This window comes from Diabrotica undecimpunctata, chromosome 6, assembly GCF_040954645.1.
Source record: "Diabrotica undecimpunctata isolate CICGRU chromosome 6, icDiaUnde3, whole genome shotgun sequence".
Classification (NCBI taxonomy): Eukaryota; Metazoa; Arthropoda; class Insecta; order Coleoptera; family Chrysomelidae; genus Diabrotica; species Diabrotica undecimpunctata.
In genome coordinates this window covers 108,880,838-108,893,948 of record NC_092808.1, presented here as the reverse complement: position 1 = coordinate 108,893,948, position 13,111 = coordinate 108,880,838, and the positions used below count along the sequence as shown (strand labels likewise).

At 30.9% G+C, this 13,111-nt stretch overlaps 1 protein-coding gene across 1 annotated transcript in view; it reads left to right on the top strand.

Annotated features, from left to right (window-relative positions):
• Positions 1–13,111, top strand: part of LOC140443714 (probable cytochrome P450 28d1) — a 46,807-nt gene that overhangs the window by 19,739 nt on the left and 13,957 nt on the right. The window contains exons 4-5 of the mRNA XM_072535100.1: positions 117–318; positions 3,872–4,022. Of these exons, the coding sequence (XP_072391201.1) occupies positions 117–318; positions 3,872–4,022 (353 nt within the window). The remainder of the gene's footprint in view (positions 1–116; positions 319–3,871; positions 4,023–13,111) is intronic.

Below are 13,111 nucleotides of genomic sequence, written 5' to 3'. Positions count from 1 at the left end.
TTTATATTTAGGTTACTATAACTTTTTCTACATTTTTCAAATAACGCTTTTAATTTAACCAGCATTGTTCTATTTAGTAATAAAATTGTAATGTAATTTTATCTATGTGTTTACAGATTAGTACCTAAGGATGTGGAAGATAAACTGCTTGAATTGGTGAGGGATTCGATCAAATATAGGGAAGAAAATAATTTAGTTTTTAACGACTTTCTTGATGTTGTTAGGAACTTACCAACAGATACGGGGCTATTTACTGAAATTGACATTGCTGCTCATGCTGCCAGTTTCTTTGCTGATGGTTATGAAACAAGTTCAAGGGTAAGTGTATATTGCTGAAACATTTAACCTAAAATGGAACCTTGTAAAAAAATGCTGACATTTTGCTGAAGAATTATTTATAATAACTTTTTACTTATTAGATCTATTTTAAATATTTTAAACATTTGCATACAAATGAATAAAAAAAAGAAGATGGAATACAATTGCAAATACGTATTTTTGACTTAATGGTCGTCATCCGTACAGTTAAGCCAGGCAACAAAGCACTGAATCTACTAATTTTCTACAAGTGTCAGAAAAGTTTGTGAACAAAATTTATGGTGGTAAAATGAAAAGTAGATTTTGTGTATAAGGAAAATGCATTTCTAAAATGCATAGAAAATGAAAAATTCGCAAATCGGAAAATATCGACAGAAATAACTTCAATTTTGTTAGTTAGAAATTCTAAAGGTCGCTGAACACGAATATGATAATGACAATAATCCTCAAGCTGTCTTGTACATATGGTGAACCTCATCTTCTGTTAATTCTAAATCAGTCGACAGTGATTACTCCGAGATTTTTGAGACCGTTGAACACAAATGTAATAACAACGATGGTCCCCCAGCTACCTGGTGCCTAGAGTGGACCTCGTCTCGTCGAGTTTTACATTATTTTCATTCGAAAACAGTCGAAAGTCTTTACTCTTGAGTTTTCGAGATCGCTGAACTTAAATATTTTTTTTTAAATTTTTAATTCGAAATAATTTAAAAGTCACTACTCGGGAGTTTTTGTGGTTTATGAACACGAATATTACTACCAAAAATATCAAACGAAGAAGTGGCTTAAGCAATTCAAAAAATGAAGAGAGGGAAAGCAGTTGGACCAGATGATATTTCTGGGGAAGTGTGGAAAGCATTAGAAAAGACAGACTAATTGACGCATACGTGAATAAACTGAAATATCTGATAATCAGTTTGGCTTTATGCAAGATAGATCAACAGCAGACACAATTTTTATTATAAGGTTGTAGCATTTTAATTTGCATTGGTATATGTTGAAATCACCTCGTAAGTTTTAATATACCGAAAAAGTATTTTCAATCCTTTTGCATCGCTGAAGTTGGTAATAAACTCATTTTAAAGTTTGTTTATATATCACGTGCCCGTATTTCTTTGGTATTTTCTTTAGTTGCTTCCGCTTAATATTGCGCTTCAAATAAACATCTACATTTACAGAAATTAATGCGGGAAAGGGAATTACATCACTCTAGGTATGGCCGGCCGCTCTTAAAGGCGTTTAGTTTTATTCGAGTCTGAATTTTTCTTTAAAATATTATTCCTTTTTTTGCTTTTCGTCTTTTGTTATGGTAAATGTGTAGTATTGCAGCAGTTAATTGTGCAGTTAAAAGGTTTGGGAAAATTTCTGAAGAGACAATACGCGGCGAGTGTCGGCGTTAGGAAACCGCCAAATTTGTGCTTAGTACAAGTATGCTTAGATGTGCTCTTGCTCAGCATGCTAGTATCTCTAAGCACAAAGTGAACTTTAATGAAGTTAAGATTCTTGGCAATGAATGCAATCTCGTCAAAAGACAGTTTTTGGAAATGTGTTCAATACTAAAACACCCTAATGCTCTTAATAAGAGAACTGACATTAGTAACTTGAGCCAAATTTATCATGCATTAATTTTACAGAATTAGGCTTAATGTTGTTTACTTTAAATTGTCCCCTAAGGTGTTTTTATCATATTTCCATATTTAATAATTTCAAATAAAAATAAAATAAATTTTTCTTTCTTTATTTAACTTAGATTCGTCAACTTACATTTTAATAATTATTTTGTCAATATTACATTTACATATATTAAGTAATTGTTTTTTGATTGACTTGTTTAGTAAAATTTTTTAATTGAAACTGATTCATAGATTCTTTTTCATTCACAGTTCCAAATGCTATGAACCTTGGACTGTGGAAGTTGAATAAATCTGTTGGCTGGCTAACCAGTCACAACGTAGATATTATAGTATATGATATTTAGGATTGACCTCGCTTGCTTTGTTTATTGGTTTTCTAAACCAATCACTGGGGGGAAAATGGTGATCTTAACCACCTTTTCCTTTTATTTTTTGACTTTTTAATGACAAGTTGTCACCCAAATATTCTTTAAATGTACCGCTCTATTGCACTAGAGGTTGGTATTTCGCCTTGTTGTTCTGTCATATTTTGACCTCAAGGCCACTGTCTTTTCACTTTGTTGGCGTGGGTGTTACATCTGTCACATTTATTTACCTGCGGTACCTAGTAAGCTAAAGACTGGTAACTTCATTTTACTTTTAAATATCATATTTTAATCTTAACCTATTCAATAATGTTACCTAAAGTCAAAATTAAATTTAACTGATAATATATTGTTGGAAGTGCATCTTATGATCTTTCTAGTTCTCTATATATCAATCTTAATGTTTTTTACTTAAGTTTTTTACAAAAATTTTTTATATACATGTATGATTATCACTTGTTCTTGTGCTGTGCTAAGTTTGTTAATTTGTAAACTGTACCAAGTTTCAATTAATTTTTTATACAACTTGATCTCTAATTGTCGTAAGCTTTTTCACACATTTAATATTATTGACTGCTACATGTCTTTTTAAGGTAACACACATGTTATAACTTTTCTATGGATGTTTGGTTTTTTATATTGTTGTTTATGGATGTTTATAAGTAGTTAGGTATTATTGACTGACACGTTATGTAAAATAAAGTTTTATTTTGAGGTTGCAGTCATTAATAAAATTAATTATTAAATAAATTTTGCGAAAACTTGATATAAGAACAAAGAGTTTCACTTTTCTGTCCCATTAATAACTGCAACCTCAAAATAAAACTTGGATTAAATTTAATGTATATTTTTTTGAAAACGGTTGACTTTATAAAAAAATGTTATAAGACTTTTTTGTTTTAAATGCTACATTCAGCCCATACCTTTAAGGAAAGCACTATTTTCCGGGACACCCTGTATATTATATATATATATATATATATATATATATATATATATATATATATATATATATATATATATATATATATATACATATATAATCTGTTTCAAACAAATAATATCCCAAAGTCCTATTGACGCTGATTTAAATTTTACACTTAAATTTTAATTTTTTAAAATATACGACTTAAATTTGAATATTTATGCTTATTATTATCAACATTTACGCCAAATAAATATTGCCCCAAACGAAAATTGCACCATTTTTCAGAGTCATAGCATCAATGGCGTACCAACTTTCAATGGTATCTCACTTTTAAGAACAAATAACTCTAAGGTTTTTGGAAAAAATTTATTTGGTTTTAACCTATTGTTTAATATCCTTTTTTTCTTGGTTTGATTGTACTGTATCTATTATAAGAAGAAAAAAGTGACCTTATTTTTTACCTCACTCTACTATAATTCTCATATGTTATGATTTATCTTAGCGGCTAGCTAAATCAGAAAGTCGCAAAGCCAAAAAAAAAACTTTTGAAGCACAAAATGATGTTGCGCTATATTGTTTCATTACTAACTATATTATTTAAAAATCTCTTAACAATTTTAATTTAGGTCATGAGTTTCCTGCTGTTTGAACTCGCATCTAATGAATATGCACAAGATAAGTTACGGACCGAAATTAACGAAGCCTTGGAAAACAATAATAACGAATTTTCATATGATCTTGTTCATGGTTTACAATATTTGGAAGCATGCTTGAACGGTAAGTCAAATTAGCAAAATATTATGTATATATATATATATATATATATATATACATATATATCACTCTTGTGGAAAATAATATGATTTGATAGATTTCTTTCGGTCTTAATAACATACACAGCTTTACACTGAGTACTATTAATGCTATATATTACATTTGTTTTATCTAGTTCATCTATAGCATATTTAGTTTTTGAATACAAAGATGAAATGGTTTTGATGTTTTTTGTTGGTATTTTTATATTGTCAATAACCTCTAGTATTTGTATTAATTTAGGTCGTAATGATGGTATATAAGGCAGTGACTGATGATAGATTTTCTGATTGTTGGACACAATGTTGTAAGATTTCGCAGTTCTTTATATTAACAGTATTAGAAAAAAACATTATATGTAGCATATTTGAAGGATAAAATTTCACAATTTAAAATAGTTTTTAACAATTGAAGATCTTCCTGTAATCTGGGTAATCTGGATGAAAATGTCGTAAAACACTTTCCTTTAATCCGATTATAAGGTTGACTTTGATCTTGTTTGGATGACGTGGGCAATAGTTTTTAAATCTATTGCTACATATGGCTTTTCTCAACCATCTAGTTTTCAAAACGTTATCTGTAATTTTTACAATTTTTATGTCGAGGAATGATAGAGAATCTTCCATTTCTTACTTAAGTGTGAAGTGTATATGTTGATTGTGATTGTTGAACATGTTAACTGTTTCATAATATTTGTGTTTAGCAGGTGTCAAAAATAAATAATCTATTGGATAAATCTATAAAATCATGTACTTGCATTTTGACTCACCCTGTATAATATGTAAAGAAAATTAGCAATATCAATCACTTTTAAAAATTTTGACCGTCAGTAAAAAATATGGCAGCTGTAAATCAGTGCTATCGTGCTTCTTTTTAATTATACAGGGAGTTGAACTTATTACGATTTTCATACAAAATTGGTTATAATTTTGCAAATTCCCTTGTATAACATAATAAAACTGTCCATTATTGTGTTGGAGAAGTAAAGAAGATGTCGAATATTAAATAAAATACAGAGTGTTCTATTTAAAAAAACATAAGTTTGGTCTGCCACTATGTTATCAGACACCCTGTAACATTTTAAATTAATTTTTAAGGTGAATTTCAAAGTTGCCAACAATTTTTGTTATTAACTTTTATTGCTATCTATTATTGTAGCGGATCTACTAAGCTTTATCACACTAACCAATCACCATTTATAAGCTCCCTGCCAACGCCAGATGCGATATATTTGGCCGTGGTATTTTTAAAATCTCTTATATTAACGTGACATTTAAACTTCTATTGTTCCCTTTTACATTAATACACAAATATTGTACCTAGAATACATACGGTATCTAGCATACTTAAATTACATGATTCAACTATCTATTATAATCTTGAAAATGAATTGAGTGCATAGTACATAATATGAACCCTGTTGTGATTATGTTCCAACCTACAAAATAATATTCACGTAAACACTTGTATTACATAATGTACTCTTTAAACTATAATTTCAATATTGCCTTTTAACATGAGATCATTATGATACACACAGCAATTTTTTTACATTTAAAAAAAAATTAATAAGTACTAGGTATACACGAATACTTACTACATACATTACTACACAACACATTTAAACAAATAAATCAGTTACTAGAGACGATGAACAGTTAAATGTCAAAACTACAAACAAAGAAAAATTTATTATATTGCTTCGCGATGCAGAAGAAATTGATGCAGCACCTCTTCGATAATTGTCACTTGTCTTACCAAAATATTGGGTTATGAAGTTATTTTCTTTCTCTTATTCATTTTACTTCGCAGTTCGCAAAATTCAATTTCAAGTTCCATAAGAGAATTTCAACTCTAACTCACTTTTTATTTTAACTTTGTATCAACTAGAAAATTTCTTAATTTTTTAGAAAAGTGTATATTTGGTGTATTTTAAGTCAATTCTATTTTTTCTCACATTCATCTTACGTCCTTGTTGTGGCTACAATGCAAAAGTTCGAATAGTTTAGTTCTCTTGAACCTTCGCATCTGGGGTTGGTTGACAATAAACTGAAGTACTTCATGGTTGGAATGCTTAACGGAGCCTCTCTTCATGTATCCTGGCGACATTCGTAATTTCATTTGTAATAGATTCGACTTTAAGGTCTCTACATATATCTTTTTTCCAAACATACCAGGGAGCACCTACAATATTCCTTAGTATCCAATTCTGGATTGTTTCTAAATTTCTATACTTTCTATTTTTGGTGCAGCCTCTTAATTGTACGCCATAGGTCCACACCGGTTTTAATAGCTGTTTGTAAATTAACACTTTGTTCTGGCGAGGTTTCTACAGCCTCTGTCGCTTCTCGTATTTCGACCGCCATCGTTTTCTGTCCATCCATTCGTTTTCTTTGATGGCTCTATCTTTCATTATGTACCGTACATTTTCTTCTCAGACAACTAAAGGCCTTACCCCTTTTTCTTCTTTGTTGTGGTATGTAATTTAAAGCTTTATTTGCCCATCTTTCTTCATTCTTTCGCTTCACGTAACCATACCACACCAGTTGTCTCATTTTAATTCTGTCTATACTGGAATATACAGTATTTGTCCTCCTTCTAATATCTTCATTCCTGATGTGATCTTTTTGGATACACCACATGCTCTTCTTAGAAAATCCATATATTCTACATCTATTCATTTTCGATCTTTTTTAGTGATCTGCCAAACTTCTGCCCCATAAGTCATAATAGGCTCTACGGTTCTAAATAGGTTCGATAGATTTATAATTTCGTTTCTTGTCTACTATTTTTAGACCATAGTAAAGAGTTTAGAATATTTACTGATTTTTTTCCCTGCTGCGTTCTGTTTTCGATATCTCTTTTGGTACTGCCTTCTTTAGATATTATAGATCCGAGATATTTATATTCATTACATGATTTTGTGTTTCTAATTTTTAACTCTGGATCTTCTTCATTATCTCCTATTTTAAGATACTCTGTCTTTGACATATTCACATTAAGGCCCCATTTTTCATATTCTTTCTTTAGTTTTTTAAACATGTAGTCCATGTCTTCGTCATAATTCGCTACGACTACCTGATCATCTACGAAAAATAAAGTTATTGCACATTTACCATCGCCTATGTCTATTTCCATTTCGGGTACTTGTTTCCTCCACTGCTCTAGCGATAATTGAATATATATTTTAAATAAGGTAGGAGATAGAGAACATCCTTGTTTAAGCCCCTTTGTTATTGGAAATGATACAGATAATATAAAGTTTCCGTCTTTAAGGACACTTCTTGCATTTTGTATATAGGTATTTGCAATAGCATCCACATACTCTCTACTGAGACCTACTTTCGTCCATGTTTAAAACAGTTTTTTTAAAATTACCGTATCGTCTGCCTTCTCTAAATCTGCAGGTGGGTGGATATGTTCATTGCCTTCCGTCTTTTGATTACCTACTGCAGAACGAATATAGCGTCAGTGCAAGATCTTCCTGCATGAAATCCAGTTTGTTCTTCTATGTCTTCATATTCTGATTCTATTCTTTCTTTTATTATTCGACCGCACAACCTCCCCACTGAGCTAATAATAGTTATTCCCCTATAATTAAAACATTTGCGTTTATCCCCTTTCTTGAATATTGAGCTATTGTATCCAACATTCCAATCATCAGGGATATTTTGTCGTTTTAAGCATTTGTTAAATAGTTGAACCAACATCTTATGTAATATTTTTGGTCCATACTTTACCAACTCAATTGGGATGTCTCGAGGTCCTGCTGCTTTACTGTTTTTCCATCTTTTGAGGGCATCGCTTAACTCTCCGGTTATTATTTTTTTTTTGATATTTTTTCCATTTCGATCTCTTGTAATTTACATCTATCCTTTGCCAATAAGACCTCATAATAGTGTTTCCACTGTTTTGTATCTATTAACTGTAAGTTTGATTTTTCCTTTCCTTCCCTCCGGAGAGACTTTATCACCTTCCACGCTTGCCCAACTCTTGTTTCACCTATATATTTATCTACCTCTATTTATCTTCGATCCCACATCTCATTTTTACTTTTCACTACTTCTCTTTTTACATCTAGATTTAATTTTTTATATATGTTGTGATCTTTCTACTTTCTCGTTGACATCCATTTCTGATAAGCAGTTTTCTTCTTGTTTACTAACGTTTGCATAATCTGCGACCACCAGTCTTGATTTTTTATTTCATGTTTGTCTTTATACCCCAAAGCTTTACTTGCAGCCTCATAAATACATTTTTTTAAGTTGCTGGTGTAATTCTTCCGCTAATATATTTTCTCGATCCACATTTTGTAATTTTGTGACCAGTCGTAATTTGTAAAGAAATTTCGTTGAATCGTCTTTTAAGCTTTCTAGGTTATATTTAAGGAATGTTACTTCTTGTCCCTTTTCTATATTCTGTACCTGAGTGTTATCATTTTTGCTATAATTAACTATCACATTGGTCATAAGTAAACGATGGTCGGATCCACATTCTGATCCACGGTATACTCTTACGTCAGTTGTTTTTAGCTGGGAAGTTTGACGTTGGATATAGTCGATTATCGCGCGCAGATTGGAAGCGCAATTGGAAGGTAATTAATTTTCTTATTAGTAAAGTTCAGTTCGATTGTAGCAGCGGAAGCGAATAGTGCTCTGTGTAATCGAAGTGCTAATTAATAGAGTTGTTGTTGTTTTTACCAAAAAATGGAATTAAATTCAGATGACAGAGGAAATCCACCTGACAGAGGAAGGATTGACGATGTTGCTAATAATATGGATTATGAAGTTAATGAAAAACAAAAGCAGTCTGAGGAAATTATAAATATTGATATTAATATACAATCAAAACAGGTACCAATATCAAATTCAAAAAACTTTTTACCAGATTATCAGGTAAGCAATAAAACAAATATTAATATAGGCCAGTCCATAATGTCAGAGGTGAAAAATAAATACAGTCAAGGTGACCAAGGTCCTTATTTTGTTTTTATGCAGAATAAGGAAGGTAACATTGGCCGATTGCATCGCATAGCGACAGCACGAATAATTTTAGGTGCAGTACCTGCAATTAAAGATAATATTGTTAATATTAATATTATAGGAAAAAATAAAATTAAAATTAAATGTAACACATATAAAAGCGCTAATATTTTAGTGGAATGTAAAAAGTTAATAGAAAGAAATTACGATTTATATATTCCAAATTTTTTTACTCAAAAGAGTGGGGTAATTAAAGGGGTAGACGAAAATATTTCAGAAAACGAATTAAAAGGTATTATTGTTCCAAGATACGGCAATTTTAAAGTATTAAACGTTAAAAGAATAAAGCGAAAATAAAATGATCAACTGGTGGAGACGGGTACGATAGTGGTGTCTTTTAGAGGCCAAATGATTCCAAAACAAGTAATCATTAAACGAATGATATACCAAGTGGAACCTTACGTTCCGACAGTAATACAATGCCTTAATTGCATTAGATACGGACACGTTACGTCACAATGTCGAGGTAAGAAAAGATGCAGCAAGTGCGGACAGGAACATGATTCAGATGTATGCGATTTAACAGATCCCACTTGTACATTATGTTTCGGAAACCATTCAGCATTAGATCGAAACAAGTGCGCTGAGTTTGAAAAACAAAAGGGCATTAAATATATAATGGCAAATGAAAATTTACCTTTTGAAGAAGCAAAATTAAAATACAGCAGTAGCTATAGGACAGTCCTGAATTCAACAAACACAGGAAATAGGTTTACAGTGACAACCAAAAAAAAAATAGAGCGAAGGAGCTCAAAATAAATCAGTTTATCCTTATTCAAAAGAACACGAAAATATACTGAACACTGCAAGCGCTTCTGCTTACCCGTCGCTACCAATTATAAACAACCCATTATATCAAAATCAAACAAAAATAGTCCAACAAAACTCACTAACTAGTAAACAAATTACTGATAATATAGTAACAATATTTAAAAATTTCTTAGACAAAAACTTAATTCCAATAGCAAACAAACAAATTTTAGACGACATTAAAAGTAATATAGAAAAAGTTTTAGATGGCTCTAGTAAATAATAAGATTTTACAATGGAATTCACGATCAATAGTGAACAATAAAGGTCATTTTGAAAAGTACATTTTCGAAAATAAATTCTTAGCTATTCTTTTAAGTGAAACTTGGTTAAAACCGAATTCAAAGATAAGCTTTTCCCAATATAACATCTTCCGTGAAGATAGACCAGATGGTTATGCAGGAGTAGCGATATTATTAAGAAAAAATATCAATTTTCAGAACAATTTAAATTTTTATAAAACAAATAATGTCATGTGCGTTGCAGTACAGATTAAAATAAATAATAAAATCTTAAATTTATATTCCATTTATGCAAAACCCAAATTATGTGTGTCAAAAAACGAATGGGTTAAATTTTTTAATAGCTTACAAAAACCTTCTTTAATATGGGGAGATTTCAACTGCCATAATAAAATGTGGGGCTGTGATGTCACCGATCAAGAAGGTATTTATCTTTTTGAGGCTATGGAGGAATGTGGACTTAATTTCCTAAATGATGGGTCAGAAACATTAATTCGTAGACCTATGAATTTAAATAGATCTGCTATAGACTTAACAATTTGCTCTAGGGATATTTATTACAAATTTAATTGGCACACAGAAACTTTGAGTCTGGGTTCTGATCACTACCCAATAGTAATAGAATTTAACCATAATTCTGATAATAATGTTACTATTAGTAATGGTGTCATTGAAACTAATGATATATCTAGATCTAGAATTACATGGGATATTAAAAAGGCAGACTAAGCTTTCTTTACCTATCTCTTAAACAATGAAAAGAATAATAATATATCAGATGGTTCAGAGCAAGAATATTCCACATTTTGTGAATCAATCAATTTAGCTAGTAAATGCTCTATTCCAGAGAGGAAAAGGGGGCCCAATGCAAAATTTAATAAACCATGGTGGAATGATGACTGTAGGGACGCTATAAGAAAACAAAAAGAAGCTTTTTTGCAGTTTAAGAGACTATCTAATTACGATAATTATTTAAAATACCAACAAGCAGAAGCTTATAAAAAAAGAATTATTTTAGGCAGCAAAAGAGTTTCTTGGAAAAACTTTTGTAATAGTTTAAATAAAAATACACCCATTAGCAAAATATGGAATGAAATAAGAAAATTAAAAAACGTTTATAACCCTCCCAATAATCCGATAGTTGCAAATGAGTGGACAGATATATTTTTTAATAAAATTGCTAGACCTTGAGTTATAGAAGGAGAAATTAATCACAGGAACCCTACGGATAATAGACATGACAATGACGAAGCAAACACAGACAACATATTTCTCACACAAGCATTTAGTCTGGAAGAATTAAAGAACTGCCTAAAAAGACATAATAATTCAGCTCCAGGATTAGATAGTATACACTATAGTATGTTGTATAATTTACCCATACATAAGAAAGTTCAACTACTAAATGTAATAAACAATATCTGGATGAGTATGGATATACCACGTGCATGGAAAGAGTACATTATAGTTTCAATTCCTAAGCCACACAAGTCACCAAACTGTCCGGATTTGTATAGAGGTATTTTTCTATGATCATGTGTGTTAAAAACAATGGAAAAAATGATTAAATGTAGACTAGAATTCTGGTTAGAAAAAAATTCTAAAATGCCTGCAACACAATTCGGCTTTAGAAAATCATGTTCTACGATGGAAAATTTAACGCACTTAATACTGGATATATATAACTCATTTTCCGTCAACAAGTCGGTATTTGCTACATTCATAGACATAGAAAATGCATATGACAATGTGAACCTACAACTTCTATACCACAAAATGAAAGAAATCGGACTGCCAGATATACTCTGCTGAAAACTTCATCAACTTTACATCAATAGAACTCTTTATCTTCAAATTAATAACAAACTAATAGGACCGAGAGTTTCAAACATCAAGTTACCTCAAGGGAGCATCTTAAGTCCAATATTATACACTATTTACACAGCTCATATAGGTCAAAGCATAATTACTAGTAAACAAGGTAAAATATAACAATTCGCAGATGATATATCCATATATGTAGATCAATTGGAAATAGAACAAGGCAGTAGAAAAATAAATACAGTATTTAAACATCTACAAGAAGACCTAGATCAAATAGCATTAAACATATCAACCAAAAAAACACAAGCTTGCGTATTCTCCCGAAAACGAAACATTCCAGAAGTAGTGGAGTTGCAAAATGTCTCGTTTAAAGTTCAACCTAAAGTTAAATATTTGGGTATTATACTGGATAGGAAAATAATTTGAAAAGATCATATTGAGTACATCGTAGCAAGAGCTGACAAAGGGTACAATGCGTTACGAGCAGTAAACTATACAACCTGGGGAGCAGATCCCAACATAGCATTACTAATGTATAGATCATACATAAGATCAATATTAGATTACGGATGTTACTTTTACAATCAAGCCGCCAAAACCCATCTTTAAAAAATAGACATCCTTTCAAATAAATGCCTCAGATTATGTATAGGAGCTTTGATGAGTACTCCAATATCAAACCTAAGCGTAGAATGTAATGAACCACCACTATGGTTAAGAAGGAAAACTATGTGTGAAAAATTTATAACTAAAATGATAACTAAAGAGAGCATAATATGTAACAACTGCCACAAACTTTATATAAATGACCTAACCACTGAATACTAGAGAAAAAAGCCAACATTACTACTTGCCGAAAGTTACAATAGAATTAGACAATTTAAAAATAAACTATACACATCAACTCTGCCATCCATGTTTCAGATAAATCTAAACAATATACCAAACATACAACCAACCTACATGAGAGATTACTCGAAATTTCCAGTTTACTTAAGGAATGCCATGCTTAATGTGGATATAGAAACTTTATTTCCGGAACATTACCAAATTTATATCGATGCCTCAAAAATGAATTCGAGAGTGGCCGCTGCCGTGTGGGATCCTAGGACAAGGTATAAAGAGGGTATACGAC